The following is a 22205-nucleotide window of genomic DNA, read 5'->3' on the forward strand; positions in this document are numbered from 1 at the left end:
TACAAGAGTCCCCAGCTAAACCAAACATCAGGGAAATAGTGATCCCCAGGCAGGTGGTGAGACACTTGGGAAGGTCTAATGGGTTTATGTTAACCAAGATCTATGGGCTTTGCCCAGGACATCTCTTTCATGGTCTCAGCATCTCATCCTGTCTTCTGCCTTCTTGCTCCTTTTTCTTCTCTGTTGTTGAGAGAAGGGCAGGGAAGCTTTCCAGAGAAAGGGCAGGGCAGGTGGTGCTGGTCTTTTGGGGTGAGTCCTCCCAGAATGATCAGATTGGGTGGAAAGATTCCAGTTTGAGAAAACATCCTGAACCATTGCAATAGGATTACAGACCAACCCAGGACTACATCCCAGCTGAATCCCAGGCTGGGTGGACCAGGGTGATGGTCATCACGACAAGCCTTCACATTGATGTCATATATCATCTTCAACAAAGAGCTGTCACATCCCTTGTTTCACTCACTCCTACTCCTCATAAAGGAAGCTGAGTGAGAAGGAATCATAGCCTCCTTTGATGAATAGGGAAACAGGCTTCAAAGAGGTGCTGTGACCTGCTCGTGACTAGACAGGAGTCCATGGCAATGCTGTAATCTATCAACCTCTGACCCTCCACCACACTAGGAAGCCTGGAGAGGGGCTAATGATTGCCTGATTCTGCTCCCCAGGAGATATGACCCCTGATCACATCTGTGACCCCACATCATCCAGTCAATGTGATGCCTGTAGTCGCAGGAAGGTAGTCAGCTCAAAGCATCTCAGGAAATTATAGTCACCATGTGTTAATGTCCCATGACCAGGGAGACAGGAAATATTAGCACCCAATCCTCCTCCTGGAAAGGCACATTTACCTAGAGTTAATAGGTTCCCATATGACATCTTATTCTCCAGCCTCCTCTCATTGCCATGACAACCATATACTAAAGGGATCAAGGCAGAGCAGTTTCTCACATTATCTTGTGATGTCTGCTTTGACACTCACTGACTTCTTATTTCTCTTGGTAAACACTGGTTCACTACCACCTCTGTCATAGTACTGTGCTTAAGTTAAAGAAAAAGAGAAATTTTTTTTAAAAGAGAGAGAAATAAACCAGTGGACCAAAAGGATGCAGGAGGTAGCCATACTATTCCAAAGGCATTCACTGGAGCATCACAGGAGCCAGAAGAAAAGCCTTGATGAAAATGCATGACCATCTCCAGCACTTGCCTGAAGGACGGTATATTCTGTCACTAATACAAGGTCAGAGCCAAGAGGGATTCAGCCTGTAATTCATTCAGATTCTGAATATTAGGCCTGAGAAGAGTGGCCTTTAGGCCTCTGAAGCTTTAGGCCTGAGACAAGCTTTGCATCTCTCTTGTAAATACCCCTTCCCATCCTGTGGCCTTATGACCCATGGCCCCCAAAAGTGTGCCTTTGTATGTCCAAGGATGCAAGAGTCAGCCAGCCTCTCCCTCCCTTCTCTCCTCCTTCCCCTTCCAGATGCAGTCATAAGGTGAGGTTATCAAACCACCATAACCGTTTGCTGAGCTCTGCCATGGGCCACGCTCAGAACCTAGCACATTGTCACCACCTTCTGGAGGTGGGTGCATGAGCCCCATTTCACAGATGAGGAAACTGAGGTACTGTAGCAAGGTTACACGTCTTGCCTGGGGCTGTTAGCTGATAAAAACTGAGGAGATGGGATTCAAAGCACCACACTTGGCTGCTTCCCTAAAGAGTAGGAAGAGTGGTCAGAACAACAGAAGAACTGTCGGGCAGGGGTTTCATTGCCCCTGGGCCCTCCCAGGGAACTTTTTTATTTTTTAGATAAGTCTTCAATTGAAACAAAAGTTTACTAGTGGCTCGGGAATTGGGTACATTCAAGGTGGAATAGCTAGATCCAGAAATTCTGGGTTAATAAGTCTCTTTCTGATTATTGAGTATTTCCTTTATTTCCCCCATTTTTTAAACTGGGACTTTATTTTCTTGGGTTCCAAAACCACTGCAGATGGTGACTGCAGCCGTGAAATTAAAAGACACTTGCTCCTTGAAAGAAAAGCTATGACCAACTTAGACAGCACATTAAAAAGCAGAGACATTACTTTGCCAACAAAGGTCCATCTAGTCAAGGCTATGGTTTTTCCAGTAGTCATATATGGATGTGAGAGTTGGACCATAAAGAAGGCTGAGCGCTAAAGAACTGATGCTTTTGAACCATGGTGTTGGAGAAGACTCTTGAGCATCCCTTGGACTGTGAGGAAATCAAACCAGTCAATCCTAAAGGAAATCTGTCCTGAATATTCATTAGAAGGACTGATGCTGAAGCTGAAGCTCCACTACTTTGGCCACCTGATGCAAAGAGCCGATTCATTAGAAGAGATCCTGATACTGGGAAAGATCGAAGGCGGGAAGAGAAGGGGACGACAGAGGATGAGATGGTTGAATGGCATCACTGACTCCATGGACATGAGTTGGAGCAAGCTCCTGGAGATGGTGATGGACAGGGAGGCCTGGCATGCTGCAGTCCATGGGGTCGCAAAGAGTCAGACACAACTGAGCAACTGAAGAGATAGTTGCTTTACTGTGTTGTATATAACGAAGTGGATCTGCTACATTGAGCCTCCATCCCTGAGTGTGACTGGTGAGGCAAAGTGAACGCAGTGCCTGAAGCAGAGATGCCCCATGATAACTGACAGTTCATGTGCCCTGACCTCCCAGGAGCGCTAGAGTGTCTCAATGAAGCAGTTTCCTCTTCAGTTAGTTACATGGGGCTCCGCTTTCAGTCGCTTTGCTCAAGTTTTCTCATTAGCGTTTCTGCGGAGAATGATTTCGTTATGAACTCAGACGCGACTCCGAAGCACAGAGAGTAACAGGCCTTGTCACAGCTTTACCTCTGGGGCTAGTACATGGCCCCAGTCTGAGAGATCCCGGCAGCAAGCAAAGGGGAATAATCCTGGGCCACCTGGCAGATCACCAGAGCTGGAGTGGGAGGGGGCACACTGAGATTTGGGGGCATCCACGGAAAGGTGATGTTTATAATATTCTGCCCCACCCCAACCAAAATGATCACTGAACTGTGAGCCCAGGCCCTGGGGTGGTCAGTGCCTGCAATTGTGGTCCTCTGCAAGGAGAGGGCATGGCAGGGCCTTTGGGGGCTGAATTCTGGCTCCTCCTCCATCATCTGAGGTTTTTAGGTTCCCTCATCTTAAAAGGGGAACAGTCACTCCTCCTGAACCCTGAGGAGAGTTCAAGGAGCTCTCACACAGGAAGGACCTGGCGTCATGCCAAGCACACAGTAGGCGACCAATTAAGACTCTGTCCTCCTCTACTTCACTCATCTCCACCAAAGCATCTTGCACCTCATGAGCCTCATAAACCCTCATTTAATTGGGTGAGACTCAGCTCTCAGGCTGCCCAGCTGGCAGAGTGTGATTCTCACTCGCCACCTCCCACCTGCACGGGATGCCTTTTCAGTGCCCCGACGCCCTCTGTGTTGACTCAAGAAATTGCATGGAGATGCTCTGGCTTCCAGAAACTTCCCTCATTAAAGCATATCCTTCCAGCATTCCACTCCCTCAAGGTTTGGCAAAGAGACCAGGAATACTCAATAAGCCACTTCAAGCCTCCAAGGACCATAGTCTTGCGCTTGACCTAGTCTCTGCAGCATCTGTTTTAATCTGCAGGAGGACCAGGGTTGGATTTCAGCCACTGTGGAAAAGCAAGAGGAAAGGTGTTTTAGCATAATGGGGACAGCAACTGCCCCCGTACTCCTCTGTCTACACCACAAAAACGCCACTTTCTGCACAGGGGATGGTCTGTTAAGACCAGAACTGAGTACTGGGCTCCACTGTACAGATGAGGAAACTGAGACCCAGCCAGGGAATCAACTCACACAAAGGCACAGCTAGGGGATGTGCAGTGCCTTGAGCAGGGACTCAAGCCAGGTCTGTACCCCTCAATGCCTGTGTTGGTCACAGCAATTACTCATGATATGCAGTCCCTTCTCAGCATTTTATATGTGTCCTCTCATTTAATCCTCCAGTGATCTTATGAGAGAAATGTTATTAATCCCACTTCACAGAGTATACAGCTCAGGGGACATGACTGCTAAGGGGGTGGGGCCAGGCCACTGATGTGGAGCCCACGGTCTTACACTGACTGCCAAGGTGGGAAGAAAAAAAGGCTAGATCTTGTTCCTAGAAGTTCAAATTCAAGTTCCATCCCTGCCACTGTGTGTCTTGTATATCCTTGTATGAAACACACATCCCATCTGAACTCCCATCTCTTTTTCAGTGAAAACCAAAGAAGGGGCTCTGGAGTTCTCCCAAGCTCATGGAATGGCTAATATTCCATAAATTGGGAATGGGGAGGGGGGGGTTAATGTCCTTCTCACCAGACAGCAAATGGAGTTGGCTGCACGAGTTTAGATTGTCATGGCTTCTGAAGTTCGAACAGCTTCCCTGCTAGACCCAGGGCATTCCATCCCCAGGAGGAGGAGAGAGGGTGGGTATCAATGAACATGTCGGTCCCTGACCCACCATAGAGCCAGAACCTCCCTGTGCTGGGGATGCCCTGGCACCTGGGAACCTGAGAACTCAGCTTCATCTGCCATCCAGCAGTCAGTGTGGGTACCTGCACAGCACCCTCCCCTCCCTTGAACTTTCACAGCAGAAGTTACCCCACAAGAAGCAGAGCATCTCTGAGGCAGGTGTTAGAAGGTTCATTTCTCTTCATGTGTCTGCCTCTGTGGTGGCCCAAGCCAAAGCTCACAGCTCCTGTGAAGCCAATTCCTGACCACCCATCAGCCAGAGCCAATTCCTCTGTCATTAAAGTTATAACTGTTAATTTGAATTATTATCATTGTAGCCATTTACTAGATGCTCAGCTCAGCTCCAAAGTACTTTTTAACTAACCTTCCAATCACTTGATGAAGTCGGCTCTAATACCTTCTCCACCTGGCAGCTGGAGAAACCCAGCTTTTGAGAGACAAAGTGATGAGCTCAAGGTCACACAGCCAGTAAAGAGGAAAGCCAGGATTTCAATGCAGCTAAAGCTTCAAGGAAGATAACTGGACATTAGTGTCTTGGGATTGGTGAGGTTGGCAGGAGAGGTGCGGAAGTCTCTGCCCTAGCTGGGGAGAACCCTGCAGGCAAAGAAAGGACAGGAGCCCCAGGGACACAGAGGTTCACCCAGAATCTAAAAGAGATGGAAGGCAGGTGGGAGGACTAAGTTTCAAACTCCTGGCTCTGAACCAATTTTTTGCTCCAACTCTGTACCCTATACACGCTAGCCCTGAGATTATAAGACAGGGCTCAGCAGATTTCTCCCATGAAAGGCCAGGCAGTGAAGATGTTAGCACTCGGGAGCCATATGGTCTGGGTCAAAACAGATTTGATAGCAAAAAAGCAACTGTAGACAATGTGTAAACAAATGGACCAGGTTTCAGTAAAACTTTATTTGCAAAATCAGTCAGCTGGCTGCATTCAGCCACTGGCTGTAGTTCACCAAGTCCTAGTCTAACAAGCCTTTGATGCTTTTATACAGGGAAGGGGGTGATGGGAGCAACTTCAGACGAGTCAGTGAAGGACACAGATTTCAAATGCAAAGTGGGGGAAACTTTCCTGATGCTTCTCAAGCTACACCTAATGAGCTGGAATGCAGGGCTTCTCCTATCATGTCTTGCCTCTCCTGATAGGGTTTGCAGGGTCCTGGGGGCTGAAGAGAGACTTTGGTATCTTCGAGACCCCAAAGTTCAAATCTTGGCTCTGCAAGATTTGCTCACACACTCCAAGCTGTGTGATCCTGGGCAGATTGCTTAACCTCTCTGTGCCCCCTTTTCTCCAGATGGAAGCTGGACCTCTAGGTGCGCTGTGAGGATTATGTTTGTAAAGTGCTTAGCACAGTGGTGGCACATAAGAGGTACTAAGTGAACCACAGTTGTGGTCATTGTGACTAGTGTGAGTGACTGAGTGTCTGTGTCTGTGGGTTGCAGTAGCTGACAGCCCCCCACCTTGGCCACACTGACTTGCAATGGGTGTCTCTCCAGCTGCACAGGCATCCGGGAAGCTGAGCGATTTGGAACGCCCCCCGGGAGGGCCTCCAGCATCACCCGGGCAGGGAAGGAGGAGAACAGCGGTGGGATCAAGTACAAGGCTGGCCGGGTAGGTCACTCCATGTATTTCCCTGGGGGTCCCCCAGTCTTTGTGTTGTCTGGGCCCATATTACCCTTTCTCAGCTCCCCTTGTGGAGCAGTGATGATGGACCAGGTCACACGCACAGCTGGGAGAAGGGCCCTGGAAGCCACCTTTAGGGACCCGCATGATGGTTAAGACACACTCAGCCTTGTGGGGCTTTTGACACTGTATCTCAAAGTGCAGGTCTCACCTGCCTGCATAAGACTCACCTGGGAGGCTGCTTAACGTGAAGACTCCAGGACCCACCTGGGCCTCCCGACACTAGGGGTCTGGGGCGAGGGGGACCTGCATGCTGCCAGCCTGCCCAGAGGGTTCCAACACACCCCAAACTCTAAGGGCCACTGCCTTAGATTTGGAACTCCAGTGGCCTGACCAAGAGCAGCAAATGAGCCTCTGGTGCATGAGACCATGCACAGCTGGGCCTCAGAGTGACACAGATTCTTAAACGGAGGTGTGCAGACACAGACAGCAGAAGTGGGTAATTTAAAATTCTTCCATTTGTTCAGCTGACAGTTTTGGGTACTAAGTACATCCCAGACATGTCCTGAGCATGGGCAATAAGCATGGATAAATGACCATCCTCACCATTAAGATGCTTTCAGTCTAGAATGTACATTCCCACTTGGGGGTCCTATCACCCCCAAGGCGGTCAGAATTGGTTCTCAGTGGGGAGGATGCAGAAAGTCTTACTCTTTTCATGTGTAAAGCACAGATATACACATGACACATAAGCACATGCACAGAGCCTCTGTGGTATGAAAATTTCATGGTGGGGGTGTGACTAGGGAAAAATATGTAAAAGGTCATTTTTTTAAAGGGGACAATAATGGGAAAAAAAGATTAAGAAACACTGGTCTAGAAAGAAAGGCAGTCAAATAAATAAATAATTACACAGCGGTGTCACGACTACTCCAATAGACATCTGTTCAAAATAAGAGAGAAATATTTATTGCGGGTCCACCATGTCTGATAACAATAGCTACTCTCTGCCGGTGCTTTGAGGCTTCCCATGTGGCTCAGTGGTAAAGAATCCACCTGCCAATGCAGGAGACACAAGCTGAATCCCTGGGTCAGGAAGATCCCCTGGGAGAGGAAATGGCAACCCACTCCAGTATTCGTGCCTGGAGAATCCCATGGACAGAGGAGCCTGGCGGGCTGCAGTCCATAGGGTTGCAAAGAGTTGGACATGACTGAGCTTGCACACATGGCATGGCCAGCACCTTGCTATGTGCTTCCCAGATGGGATTTCTACTCTTTGCAAAAACTCTGAGAGAAAGGAATTACCAGTTCTATTTTGTAGCTGAGAAAACTGAAGCTTAGAGAGGGCCGGTGACTTGTCTAAGGTCACACAGCTGGGAAGTGGCAGAGCAGGGATCCAAACCCCAGTTTCTGAGTCACCAAAACCCACACTTTTTCTGCCACATCTAGAATATTTCTTCTTGACCTGGGAACGCAGTCAGACCTCACACCCGTACATTCTCACCTCTCTTTCTGCTGAGGAGGAAGAGAGAAACTTTGATGGATAATCAGAAAGACTATACTTGTCCTCACTCTCGGCAACCAACTGGTTCCTTCAGGTTGGGGACACAACCTAAGGTTAACGCACAAAAAGCCTCCTCTCAGTCTCCCTGAGCAATGGAGTATTATTACTCATAGAAGAAGCACAGAGTGGTTAGGTAAGTGACTCAAGGACACACAGCAATTGGAGACACCACATTTCCCAGATCCAAGAACATTCAATTCTTTTTTCTCTTCTTCCTGTCCTTTATTCTCCTTCCTCTCTTCTCAGCTGCCCCTGGGAAAGATAGGAAGGGGCTTCAGCAACAAAGATCTCGATTTCCATGATGACTATGGCTCTCTTCAAAATGAAGATTGCGGAGACGAGGACTCCCAGGGCAGGCCAGAGCAGTGCCGTCTGGAGGGCTACAATGGCCTGGAGGTCACCAACGTGTAAGGAGTAGATGCTCTATCAGACCCAACACAGAGAGGCCAGGGGAAGAAGAACATTCCAGGACTGTCACCACTGTACATAGTCATCTCGGCCTGAGGATGCTCCTCTGGTCCCCGGAAATCTCAGCAGACTGCCGTGACTTTGAATGGGATCCCCACAGAACGAGGGGGCACCAGCCTGCCTGCCTGGAGCAGACTGAGGACTTCCCTGCTCCCTGGCAGAAGACTAGCCCGAAGGACCAATCAGGGTGCCCAGCACTTCTATTATCAAGTCTCCACCACTGAGTAACTCAGCCACTGAGCAGTCCAAGTGATCCTGGGAGCCTTGAACTAAGCCTCCTAGGGGTAAAGAAGCACAGAGTTTCCTAAGATACCATCCCAAGAGGAGCAGGTAGGACTCTAGCGAGATACACAAAGCCCAGTGGTGACAATGCCAGGAGCTTGCAAAGCTGGGGGCTCACCATCCTCGTGTGGACTCTTCCAGCCAGCCTGGTGGTGGTCTCAGCTCCCACATACATGCCCTCCATGACCGAGAACTTAGCTTCTGACTTGGGTCATTGAATCTCCCTTGGGAGAATGCAAAACAGGAAGGTCATTCAAATCTTACAAGCCTTGTGTCAGGTCAGCGTGGATGTGTTGAAGGGCTACCCGGCCCCTCCCCTGGGGAGGGGCTCCACTGGGTGAAGGGGGGCGATGATCCCTGTAGAGGTGGGGCTGAGCAGCAGCCTTCCTAGGAAGTGTGGATACCCCACCACCTGGATGAAGGACATCGTGTCAACAAGACTGGGGATGACTGAGTTCAGCCTGTGACAACTTGTCCCAAGTGTGATAGTGGAGCAGGGAAATGCTTGTCATTGTTAACCCAACAGACCTTGTCACCTGACACACAGGTGTGCTCACCCATGCCCTAATGGAGCTGAGTCTCACCAGTTGCTAAGGTGATGGAGAGGACCCCCAGCCTTCTTCTTGACTCTGCTACTATTGTGCTGTGTGGCTTATTCCCAGTGGCCTCACCTCTCCGTGCCTCAGCGTCTTCATCTACAATACTTCCGGTTCCCTCCTGGGGATGTTGTGAGGATTAACACTTGCTAACGTCTGTAACATTTTGTACCTTCTCAGGAGACAGGGGGGAAGTTATGGAGTCTGCGATGGGTGTCTCATTTCCCATTTACAGCACAGAATTGATACTGTACTCATTCTCTCCAGCTGTTTTGGTTGGAGCAGTGTGCACAAGGAGGGCAAGGCATGTTTAATGTGCAAGCTATCTAGGGCCCCCATAGGACTGGACCCCCAAAAGAGGAAAATCCCACAGCCCTTGGACACCAGTTTGATTCCTGTGTTCAGACTTGAACTCATTGACCTCGTTACTGAGAAATGATTAGGGATGGACAGACAGTATTGGGGTCCCACTGACACTTTGGGTATCAAAGCACATGATTCATTTGGAACCACGATGCTTGACTTCCATTGAGGCCTTTGGTACCGCCGGTCTATAAAAGGTTTGAATTTCCAGGACTGGAAGCAGGGGTCGGCCTCCAAGAACCATCAAAGCACCTGTTCTTCAATCCAATGAATGATTTCCCCTCAAAGGAAGAGCACAAACCTAGGCCCGATAAGCTTAAGAATTCTCCTCTCTGAGGCCGAAGACCATTATAGTCTAAACTTAACACAAGCACAGCTTTTCTCACCACTGGAAACCAAATGCCTACTTGGTAGATAGGCGATACCCTCTCTGGTCTGAACTTTTGACCTCCTAGGGACACATGTCTGATTCCTGGGCCCAAGGAGTGAGGCTCTGGAACCTGACTTGGCTTTGCTGTGGCTCCAAACTCACTATTTTTATGACATTCAGCCACACACATGGGGTTTGAGGCTGCAGCACCCACAGCCCAGAGAGGGGAGTAAAACCTCCCTCTAACCTGATGCCACAGGTCACTCCCAAGCCAGCATCCAGGCTGGGTGACCGGGGGCACCAGGATCTGCCTCTCAGGAAGCAGCAAACCTGAAAGGCAGTTTTTCTCACAAGGTGAGCAGGAATGGCAGACAGAGAGGTGCCTGAATGCAGGTCTGATTATATGAAACCAATGCATTGTTCCCCAACTCAATCCCATTGGGGGCAAGATGGGCAAGTGGACAATTGGGGGGTCACTGGAAGGAATCACGTTGCCCAAAACATTCTCAGCATTCGGCTAGCAGGCCTGGGGCAACATGGGCAACCTCAAATGCGCCTTTTGGTCCAAATGATGCTCTAAGTTCACATTCTCACCTGCCCAATTCTCTGTATCCCTGGCAGTCAGATGAGCATTTGGAACTGACTTCTCAACATGAGGATGGGTTGGCTGATAAATGAACAAGCTCCACACAGAGTTAAATCAGGAAAGCTCTGTCTGCTGGAAAAATCCTAAATGTCAACTCTGCTACAAGGGCAGGCAAGAAGAGCAGGGCATGTGGACTCAACAGAGAGGTTCTGGTAACTGGTTAGCAAAGGCTGGCAATGTGGCCACCCATGGAACATTGACTAGCCACATCCTGTCCAAACAGCCTGGATCATGGTCTTGGTCCTTAAAGGGTGGTGACATGACATCTGGACCTGGGAACCATATGCATGTGCTTCTCTGAGAGGTGATGTCACCTGTGCCCATGGGTGCTGGCCCTTTCCAAGGAGACAGTTGCTGCCAGAGGTTGGGGAGAACCAGGGTAGGCAGAGACACCCCATATTCCTCCTAGTAGCTGGGGGCTGGAGCCATAAGAAGGCTCAGCTTTCCAACCCTGTGCACCTCTGAAAGGCTCTCTTTTCCTTGGCTGAGCAGGGCCTGTCTCCCATAAATCTATTTGTCTCATCATTGTAGTCGTTGGACCCCAGGGTGCAGGAGACAGGGAGACACCACAGGAGTACCTGTACCAGATGAAGTTGAGGGGAAGGGCTCTCCCCACAGCCCAGCCAGCATGGAGGGGCTTCAGAACAGTGACCCCAAATCTTGAGGTCACTGAACGGGGCTGGGTCCAGCAGAATAGGATGATTTGGCAAGATGTTCCAAGCCTTGCTCTCCCCCTTCCCATCACAGCCCATATGTTCTGGACACCATCATATCTGCTCTGCCCTTAGAGGTTCCAGTTGGCTCCTGGCAGTTGAGTGGCAAGAAAAAGAAGCCCTGTGCAAAATAGCATCTTCTGACACTAACATTCTTCCCAGCAGTTGGCTGATGAGAAGAATTGCCTAAGCCCTAAACACCCCCAGGAGTTTGTGGCTGCAAAGGAAACAAGTTGTCCATGAACTAGGATGATGTTCCTGACATTTAATTGCTGGTCATGGCCCCAAATGTCTTCCCAAGAGTGAATTTTAACACTGTAACAATAAATACTACTTCACAGTACTTCATTGATGAGCTGGCCTTTTCCTCTTGTGTTCTCATTCAGTTTTCTCAACAGTCTCTTTGATGGGAGGTTATTAACCCATTTCATAGCTGGAGAAACTGAGGCTAAGGTTGAGAGTCTTGTCCAGCTCCAAAAAGCTAAGACATTACAGAGTAGGACTCAAACTCAGTCACCCGCCTCCAAATCCTGGATTTGTTCCTCCCCCCTGAGCACCCCTACCCCCACCTTCCAGCATAGGACTTATCTTACCAGGTGGTAGGATTCAAAACGGATGCATTCTGATGCATTCTGTCCTATTGGAAAAGTCTGGTGCCTCCTGTCAGAGTGCTGCCTTATATCCTGGGACCCCATTGTCAGGGGGGAAACGTCTTATCAATGGGAGAAACAACTCACCACACCCTTGGTATCATTTGCTTTGCCGTGTCCCTCCTCCAGGGAATTCATATTTCCAGATGATCAGAATAGATTTTTTTTGTGGTCGTTTCAGTGGCTCAGGCTGCTACAACATAATACCAGTGACTAGGGGTCTTAAACAACCAACATTCATCCCTCAGGGTTCTAGAGGCTGGGAAGTCCAAGATCCAGGTGCCAGCCAATTCAGCCAGTGGTGAGTACTCTCCTCCTGCTTGGCAGATGGTGGCCTTCTCATTGTGTCTTCATATCTCATTTTGCCCTCATGGACCAGAGGGAGGGAGAGAGGATGCAAACTCCCTGATGTCTCACCTTACAAGGGCACTAATCCCATCGTGAGGACCCCACCTTCATGACCTGATCACCTCCAGGAAGGCCCCACCTCCTAATACCAACACCTGCAGGTTAGGGTTTATCAATATATAAATTTGGGGAGGATGCAGACATTCAGTCCAGAGCAGTGGTAGAACACACAGACTTCAGTGTGCACCTGGGAGGGACAGGTGTTTCTGGAATGCAGATGCTGACTCAGGAGGTCTGCAGTGGGGCCTGAGGTTCATATTTCTAATATACACCCAGGTTGTACTTTTGGTTCAGAGACACACTCTGAGTATCAAGATCCTGGCTGACAGCTGGGCCCTCCTGGCAAAGCCCAAATCACAGGCAGTGGGGGCTGGTCTGAGGGTTCCACCCAGGGGTCCAACTAGCCCTGATGGAGCTCCAACCCAGTGAACCCAACTGGTCCCTTCTCCTAGGACAGGAGCCCAGCCTGACTCCCCAGCTCACTGCTAAGTTTAGCAGAGGGTGGACACTCAGGAAGTGTGCATTGAACAGGGAGGGTTTGGAAGAGTTAGAAGATAATGTGAGATGGGCCTGGGCACAGCCAGCTTCAGCAGGCTGACCATGCACACTGTATTTACTGAATCCTCATGGCCTGTTCTTGGTGCTAGGGATACAAGGATAGAACTCATATAATGTAGCGAAAGAAGACAAGAACCTCATCTGTGACTGGGGTGACTGATGTCAGATGTGAAAAGTGGTAGGCGTGATGGAGGGGTGGAGGTCCCAGAGGACTTTTGAGCTGAGACAGAAGTTTTGAGCAGGAGCCAGGCCTGCAAAGATCTGGGGAAAGAACATCCAGGTAGGCAGTTGTTGTTCAGTCACTCAGTCGTGTTCAACTCTTTGTGACCCGTGGACTGCAGCACACCAGGCTTCCCTGTCTTTCACTATTTCCTTGAGTTTGCTCAAAGTCATGTCCTTTGAGTTGAGTGATGTCATCCAACCATCTCATCCACTGTCAGCAGGTCAGCATGTGCAAAGGTCCTGTGGGAGGAGCACAGTATATAGGGCTGAAAAAAAGGCCCATGTGTGGACTTCCCTGGTGGTCCAGTGGCTAAGACTTCCCACTCCTAATGCAGGAGCCCCAGGTTTGATCCCTGGTCAGGGAGCTAGATCACACATGCTACAACTAAGACCTGGCACTGCCAAATTTTATAAATATTTAAATAGATTTTTTTTTAAAAAAAGGCCCATGTGGCTGGAGTGAAGAGAGTGAGGGAGTGAGAGGCTCAAGGGGCATCAGGTGGCAGCAGAGCCTCTGCTGGGTCTCTGTCCACTCCCAGGGCATTTGAGCTGGCTCCTGCCCATCTGTGTCATCCTTGATGCAATTAGGAATGTTCCCTAGTGGCACAATAGGACACAAGCCCCCACCTTCTGCAAAATGGGTCCTTTTTTCCCTTTGCTGTGGTTCTTGGCTAAATTAGGTTCCCTGGTTGCAGAATGATACAATTGCCCCATGGGCACTAGGGCTCCCAGGGCACAGATGACTTGGAGGCAATAGAGATGCCAAGTACCTCTTCTATCGGCCCACGTGGAAACCCAGGATGTCTCTTTTAGGCCATACTGGTTGCCAGATATGCTGCTGGTTTCCAAGAGTAAGGAAGGAACCTCGAATGAAACTTGATTGAACCTGAATGAAATGCCCAGCTCCTCTCTATTCATCTGTACCCAGAAGAGTGTCTTCCTGGGATTGGCTCCCCATAGCCCAGGTAATCCTAGCATTTAGACGGTGTACTGCTGGATGGCTTCCCAGGTGGCACTATTGGTAAAGAACCTGCCTGCCAATGCAGGAGACATAAGAGATGTGGGTTTGATCCCTGGGTTGGGAGGATCCCCTGGAAAAGGAAATGGCAACCCTCTACAGTATTCTTGCCTCGAAAATCCCATGGAATAGGAGCCTGGTGGGCTACAGACCATGAGGTCGCAAAGAGTCGGACATGACAGAAGCAACTTAGCATGCATGCACTGCTGGATGGAGGGGTGGAGCCTACTGCAGGGCTGAGATGGAGGGGCTGGGTCTCTGGGAGGGTCCTAAGTTTCGCCATGCCCCACAGAGGTGGGGACCCAGTTTGCATCATCATTAGTAGCTAAGACTGTGTGTTTGTTCTATCCATGCAGGGCTTTCCCAGTGGCAAAGAATCTGCCTGCGATTCTCCTGAAACACAGGAGATGCAGATTCAAACCTGGGCCAGGAAGATCCCCTGGAGAAGGAAATGGCAACCCACTCCAGTGTCCTTGCCTGGAAAAATTCCACGGACAGAGGAGGCAGGCATACTGTTACTAACTCCATTTTACTAATGAGAAAACAGGCACGGCGAGTGAAGGGGCTTCTCCCAGGCTTCACAGCTGAGAAGCAGAGCCCCATCTACGTGCACCATCCTGCCTGGCCCCACCCCTCCACGTGCACTGCAGATGTAGGCCTGCTCCCCAGAACAGCCCCTCAGCAACACACAGATTCATCGATATCATATTTGATTAATCCCCTTGAGAACATTGTTTGATCTGACCCCCAGCCTCCCTCTAGACCACAATGGATCTCCCTGAATTTCCAAAGAATCTGATCTGGGCCTCCTCTGAAACATTCTGCATTCTCAACTTTGCATTACATTTATCTGCGTGGGACCTGTGGGGCCGTGACTGCCCACGTACTATATCCACCATTACAGGATCATCACCCTCTCCCTGTTCATTAAGCAAATGAACAGATCAATCAATCAATCAATAAAAATCGACTGAGCACCACCACCACCACCACCACCACCACGGCAAGATGCTATACTGCTATGCTGTTTGATCTGGCAGCCAAGCCACTTTGAATTTAAATTACCAATCAATTAAAATTAAATAAAATTTAAAATTCTGTTTCTCAATATCACCAGCACATTTCAAGTACTTCATAGCTGCCTGTGAGATAGGGAACATTCTCATCATGGCAGAAAGTTCTGTTGCCACATAGAACCCAGAGAGAATTTAGTTTTCTATACAAGCCCTGCCCTCAAGAAGCTTCTGATTTGGTGAACGGGTGGGGAGGGGGTAGGCAAGGCTCTAAAAAAACTTAACTGGGGGAAGAAAGATTCTAGGACAAGTGGTATTTCTGTGTTAGCCAGTGACCCAATTCAAAAACTAGCTTAAGAACAGAAAGGAATTGATCAGCATCTATAAAGAATAGTGCCGGATGCAACTTCCCTGGCAGTCCAGTGGTTAAGCATCTGCCTCCCAGTGCAGGATACATGGGTTCGATCCCTAGTCCAGGAACTAAGATTCCTGGGGCAACAAAGCCTGTGAGCTACTACTGAAGCCCGCACACTCTAGAGCCCGAGTGCCACGACTACTGATGGCCCGTGCTCCGTCCCAAGAGAAGCCACTGCAATAAAGCCCACGCACCGCAACTAGGAAGCAGTCCCCACCCACTGCAACTAGAGAAAGACCATGGACAGCAATGACGACCCAGCGCAGCCATAAATAAATAAATTTAAAAACCAAAAAGGAATAGTGAAAGACAACTAGCTTTGGATCCAGAGTGTCAAGTGATATTTTCAGGATCATCATCTTTCTTCATCCCTTGGCTTTGCCTTTCTATGTCAGATTCATTTCCAGACAGGTTGTCCCCCACAACTGGCAAAATTGCCACAAGACACACAGACTCCCAGCTTAGCTACCCGTACATAAGAGAGACTCTCACTCGGTAGTTCTAGTCAAGTCTCAGGGTGGAATCCCATGGGCTGAGTAGACTACGGTCGCAAGCCCACGAGGGGTGGGATCAGCCCAGAGTGTCACGTCCTGAGGGGACCGCTCACGCACTGACTGAGGACCACAGTGCCCCAGGACTCTCAGGGGACTTTGTGGTGTGGGATCCTTTCATGTGGCCTGAGCGGGGAGAGGTGGGAGATTCGTCTTTCCTGAAAGATGCTTCCTCTTCCTTGCAGTGGGGCAGGGCTCCCCAGGGAAGAGGAGCCCCTGATATTCAGAGAGGAAAAAGAACCTTGAGTCCAGGTGCCTGACAGCACCAGAAACAGAAGTGAGAATTCAGAGATCAGGTCTAACAGCCAACACCGACCGGACACTTGCCCTTCATGGCAGAGTTTTTCGACCTCTGCACTGCTGACACCCTGGAGCTACTTCGGGGGTTGGAGCGCTGTCCTGCACATTGCGGGATGTTTAGCAGCATCCCTTTCCCCCACTCACTAGAAGACAAGAGCGTAACCCCCGCTAGACATGACAGCCCCAAGCTTCTCCAGACATTGCCAGATACCCCCCACGGAGGCAAAATCATCTGCAGTTGAGAATCACAGCTGTATGCGGTTTTGCCCATTTACTCCTCCCAGAACCCCTTTCCAATAGACATTGTTTTTCTCATCTGGGCTTCCCTGGTGGCTCAGATGGTAAAGAATCTGCCTGCAATGCAGGAGACCAGGTTTCAATCCCTGGGTCAAGAAGATCCACTGGAGAAGGAAATGGCAACCCACTCCAGTATTCTTGCCTGGGAAATCCCATGGACAGAGGAGCCTGGCGGGCTACAGTCCACAGGGTCGCAGAGTCAGACACAACTGAGTGACTAACACTGACTTTTCTCATCTGACAAATAGGGAAACTGAGGTACAGAGACGTTACATAGATTCCCAGAGTCCCGAGCTGGCCTGTGGGAGCTGAGATCTTAGCACCGCAGACAGGCTCTCTGCAGAGTCTGCGCTGGTACCCACTGCCCTGAGGCTGGCCGGCCACACCCAGCTGTTTACAGTAAAAAATTCCTCAAGCCAGATGTTTGCAGGGCTGAAGAGACTTCCCAAGATTAAGTGGGGGCATTACCGGAAGGCGAGATCCACTCCCTCTGCCTAGCAGAAAATTGCTCTGTAAATTACGGGTTTAAAGGGCAAAGTCAGCTCCTGAGCTCCTGACTTCAAACAAGGTAACAATTTACGGATCAGAATGGTCTGGTTGAGTGAGTACTTACAATGGTTCATCCTCCTCCATCCTCCCTGTTTCATTAAAAAAACAAACAAACAAAACAGGAAACAAGCAAATTAGTGATGGAGTCTGACAGCAGCTGATGTGCCAGTTTGCCTTCTCTTTCAACCATGTTGGGAATTGTACACCTGGCAGGGACTAAAGCCTCCTGCCTCCCTCCACTCCCCCCACTTTCCCCCCTGCTAGCTCGGCCACAGACACAGACCGTGTGACCTGGGCCACTTCCTTTCCCTGTCTGGGCCTCAGGATCTGTGCTGAGCACACGTACCCCTCTTCTGCCAGCCTTGGGGATTGCTGATCACGTGCCCTGTTGCCCTGCGGCCTCCACCATCAGCCCCACCCCTGCCTTCGGGGACAGCAGATGATCCAGGCTGGAACCCTAACTCAGCCCTGCACCCCCACTCCCCCCAGTCATTGCAGATGGGCCCAGGAGTGGGCACTGAGACCTGAGAAGGGAAAATCAGAATCCCTTCCTGGATGGTTTCAGATCATGAGTGGAAGGTTAGCTCTTGCTTTCCTTTTGGATCTTGAGTTATGAAATTGCCCCAGAGTGAGGGCTGCCATGTCCCTCCCACAAGGAGATACCCAAGAGAAGGAGGCCAAACCAGAGCGCCATATAAGATGGGGGAGGGAGCAGGGTGGATTGTCATATTCCCTGGATCCCACTGTCCCTGAAGCCAAGCCCACCCCTGCTTCCTGGGAGGTTGGTTAAATGACCCCCTAACCCCTCCCATCTCCCTCCCTCCTTCCCGATATTAGTTTGCTAGGGTCATCATAACATCAGGGCTTTTTAAAACCCAGAAATTTAATGTCCCACAGTTGTAGAGTCTAGAAATCCAAGACCCAGGTGTTGGCAGGGTAGGTTTTCTCTGAGGCTCTCTGGTTTGTAGATGGTCATCTTCTCCCTCTGTCGCCCCTCTGTGTGTGGGTGTCCTAACCTCCTCTTCTTACAAGGACACCAGTCACATGGATCAGGGTCCACCCTGATCTCATGTAAACTTAATGATCTCACGTAAACTTAATCGCCCTTTAAAAGACTCCCATCTCAAGGTGGGAGGGAGGTTCAAAAGGGAGGGGATATATGTATATATATGGCTGATTCATGTTGAGGTTTGACAGAAAACAACAAAATTCTGTAAAGCAATTATCCTTCAGTTAAAAAAAAAGGAAAAAAAAGACTCCCATTTCCAAACACAGTCACATTCTGAGGTATGGGGTTTAGGATTTCAACATATGAATTTGGGGGGTACACAATTTAGTCCATGACGCTCCCAGACAGGCCCACTACTACCTGCTTAAATCAACTGGAATTGGGTTTCAATCTCTAGACCCTAAAATAGACCCCTCCACCCACCGGGCTTCACCCCAAAGCAATTCTTGTCCTTTTTCCCACCCAGTACTTTCCATACACATACACACATATGCTCACATGCATGCGCACAACCTCCCCCTGCATTTCAAGCATTCTGTCTGCATTACATAGAATAATGGAAAGATGAAATAATCCTTAAATTCTTTTTTTTTAAAACTGATCCAATCTTCCTAGCTAGAGATGCCCTCTCTTGAGCTTGTGACGTTGCAAAGTCAGAGGCCGAACTGCATTTGCAGGCGATATGCATTTGTTGTCCTGTGTCTCCTTGTTGCCACCCACTGTCTGGACACCCCAAGGGATGTCACCCCACTTTCCATTTCTTGATGGGTCTCAGTGCTGCTCTGTTCAGCAGGGTCTTCTCCAGAACCACTCAGCTCTGGCTCAGCACAGAAGTCAGTCTAAAGCCAAGAGGGCAGAGCCAGCATCACTGTGGCAACACTGGGCCTGAGATCACCCGGAGCCTTGCACTCCAGGCAGATGGCATCGTCTGACGTAGACGGTGGACCCAATAAGGTCTCTGACCTCAAAAAATGGACAAAAAGGGACTTCCCTGGTGGTCCAGTGGCTAAAACTCAGAGCTACCAATGCAGGGGGCACAGGTTCCATCCCTGGCCAGGGAACTAGAGCCCACACATGACACCTAAGAATCCACATGCAAAACTAAAAAAGATCCCGCATGCTGCAAGGAAGACTGACGATCCCACATGCCACAGCTAAGACCCAGGACAGCCAAATAAGTAAATATTTTTTAAAAATACTGTTTAAAAAAGTGGACATAAAAGAAACAACATGCAAGCAAGGTCTGTGAGGAAAACAAACAACCCAGGAAGGGGAGAAACCTGCAAGAGATGCCTGCTAGGTGGGCAGGGGGCCAAGCAGGCAGCTTCATTGGCACCTTCATTCTCTGGAACTGTCCAGGGTTGTGGTTTCGCAGGCACTTGACCAAACGAACTCCAGTGTTGAGGCGGTCAGCAGCATCAGGCTGACTTGCTAAAGATGGCCCTCCTTTCACAGATGCAGCCCCTTGGGTGTGTAGAATCATGGGGTACAGTGTACATTCATGGGAAAGCAACCAGGAGCATCACCGAGGTCCACCCCCAAACCCAAGTGGACAGCTCCTCAGAGGCCAGGTTACCCAGTACCACTCGGACTGTGTCTGCCACACCCTCAAACCAGCTCTACATTAGTGATGTCACATCTTAGTCCATTCGGACTGCGATAACCAAGCACGCCAGACAGGGGTGAGGAGGGCTTCAAAACAACAGAAACATGTTTCTCAGAGTTCTGAAGGCTGGAGGTGTAAGATCAGGGTGGTGACTCAGCCAGGCTCTGGCGTGAGCCCCCTTCCAGGTGGAAGACAGGTGTCTTCTCATTGCGCCCTTGTCAGGCAGAAGGGCAAGGGAGCTCTCTGGGGTCTCTTTTATAATGAGGGCACTAATCCCATTCATGAGGGCTCCACCCCCACGACCCAATCATCTCCCAAAGGCCCCACTGCCAAATATCAAGACACTGGGATTAGGTTGGAGGTGCAAACATTCAGTCTGTAACATATATATATATATTTTAAATATAGCTCAGGCCCCACATTGCTGCTTATCTCTGCGAAACCACAGCCCTGGGATTTTTTTTTTAAGATTTTTTTCACTTAGATCATTTATAAAGACTTTATTGAATTTATTACAATATTGCTTCTGTTTTATGCTTTGGTTTTTTGGCCTCGAGATATGTGGGATCTTATCTCCACGACCAGGGATTGAACCCACACTCCCTGCATTGGAAGACAAAGTCTTAACCACTGAACAACCAGGGAAGTCCTGCCCTGGGATGTTGACTTTATTTTTTCTAATATATCGACATACATACATACATAGGTACATGTATGTACAAAGTATATGTATGTATATGCAACAAGTATGCCAAACTATGTAAATGTCTATCACAACAAATGCTTGTCTGTGTGTCCCCCATGGTCAGACCACACTCCATGAGGGGTACAGGTGAGGCACTGGGAGCCACTCATGTTCTACTGCACAGAGTTCTCAGTGACTGAAGGTCTCCATGACAGCGACCTGGTGATTATTATGCAGCACCCACACCTTGCTCCCCAAGACCTCTGCCTCCCAGATACAGACCCTCAAGCCTTACCCTTGGTTCTTCCTCAAGGTCTCCTCTCCTCTCACTTCCATCTCCTCCTCTTCTGGACATCCCCTTCATAAATATGTCACTGAAATGAAACACCCAACAGATCTGAGCAATCTGCACAGTAGACTGTTAACATAGAGCCCATTTCCTAAGGGCCAGGTGGCACTAATGGTAAAAAACCCATCTGCCAATGCAGGAGACTTAAGAGACACAAGTTGGATCCCTGAGTTGGAAAGATTTCCTGGAGGAGGGCATGGAAACCCACTCCAGTATTCTTGGCTGGAGAATCCCATGGACAAAGAGCCTGTAGGTCTCTAGTCCATAGGGCTGCATAGAGTCAGACACCATTGAAGTGACTTAGCACATACATAGGCCCTGTGCTAAGTGCTCTATACGTTACTTATTGTATCAAGTCTTCCAACAAACCCGACAGACAAGACATTGGCCTAAGGTCACAAAACCAGCAACAGCAAAAGTAGGACACGAACCTAGATGCTTTTAACTACTATATTATATCCTTGCTTAATCTAGATGGTATGTTTCTAATAATATGACTGAATAGAATATCGTTGGTTTTTTTGTCTTTTTATAAAGTCCACATCCCACAGTTGGCTCATTTATCTTATGAGCTGCTGAATCAGTGGTTTTCAAGTCAAGTTGCCCTTGGATTCACTGGAGAAGTCTGGTTAAGAATTCAAATTCCGAGGACTTATTCCAAACCTAGTAATTTAGAGTTTAGAGGTAGGGCTTGGGGATCTATACTCTAAAGCTAAATGGCAAGTTTTCTGATGGAGGTGTGGAGTGGGGCTCGAGCAGATGTATTTTTCAAAACCTCTTTGTGTGATTCGGTGGTACCACCAGAGGTTGGGACCACTGCCCTGGGTTAACAGCCAGGGTAGATGCTGGGCTTCCCTGGTGGTACATTGGTAAAGAATTTACCTGCCAATGCAGGAGACACAGGTTCGATTCCTAGGTCAGAAAGATCCCCTGGAGGAGGAAATGGCAATCCATTCCAGTATTCTTGCCTGGAGAATCCCATGGCTACATACAGTCCATGGTGTCGCAAAGAGTGGGACTGAGCTGGAGATCGTGTTTGGGCCATTACGGCCTGCAATTCCACAATCCGCCACTAGATGGCAAGATGATACACTCCTCACCACAGCCCCGCCCAACCCAGGGAAAGCAAACCAGCACAGACTGCCCAGCAGTCCAGGCCCAACAAGCCAGCTGCAGGGGGATCCCTGCCCCCTCCTGCAGCCCGTAAAGGGCGGCTCTTCTTTCCACACAGAAGACAAGGAACACATCTTCAGTGGGACAAGCAGAATTTGGAAGCTGGCCTCAGGACAAATATGCCACCTGTTGACCCACCCATATTCCCTCCCACCCAGGAGACCACCCCCCTAGGAGACCACCCCCCCAACAGAAGTCCAGCTGCAGTAAGGGGCCAATACCAACCAGGAGGCCTGCCTCTGTGATGCAA

At 49.4% G+C, this 22205-nt stretch overlaps 1 protein-coding gene and 1 long non-coding RNA gene across 2 annotated transcripts in view; one reads left to right on the forward strand and one right to left on the reverse strand.

Annotated features, from left to right (window-relative positions):
* The window catches only part of KAZN (kazrin, periplakin interacting protein), a 1354882-nt gene extending 1343387 nt beyond the window's left edge, over positions 1 to 11495 (forward strand). Inside the window, exons 17-18 of the mRNA XM_081492179.1 lie at positions 6024 to 6138; positions 7961 to 11495. Of these exons, the coding sequence (XP_081348305.1) occupies positions 6024 to 6138; positions 7961 to 8125 (280 nt within the window). The 3' untranslated portion in view covers positions 8126 to 11495. The remainder of the gene's footprint in view (positions 1 to 6023; positions 6139 to 7960) is intronic.
* Positions 11496 to 13059: 1564 nt separating this feature from the next.
* On the reverse strand, positions 13060 to 22143 carry LOC145506796 (uncharacterized). Its single transcript, XR_014054345.1, has 3 exons — positions 21665 to 22143; positions 20729 to 20807; positions 13060 to 13230 (listed from the first exon to the last, which is right to left on the reverse strand). It is a non-coding gene; the product is annotated as an uncharacterized LOC145506796 (long non-coding RNA).
* Positions 22144 to 22205: the final 62 nt, after the last annotated feature.

Source organism: Giraffa tippelskirchi, chromosome 5 (genome assembly GCF_054371585.1).
Source record: "Giraffa tippelskirchi isolate mGirTip1 chromosome 5, T2T-mGirTip1v1.2.pri, whole genome shotgun sequence".
NCBI classification, from domain to species: domain Eukaryota; kingdom Metazoa; phylum Chordata; class Mammalia; order Artiodactyla; family Giraffidae; genus Giraffa; species Giraffa tippelskirchi.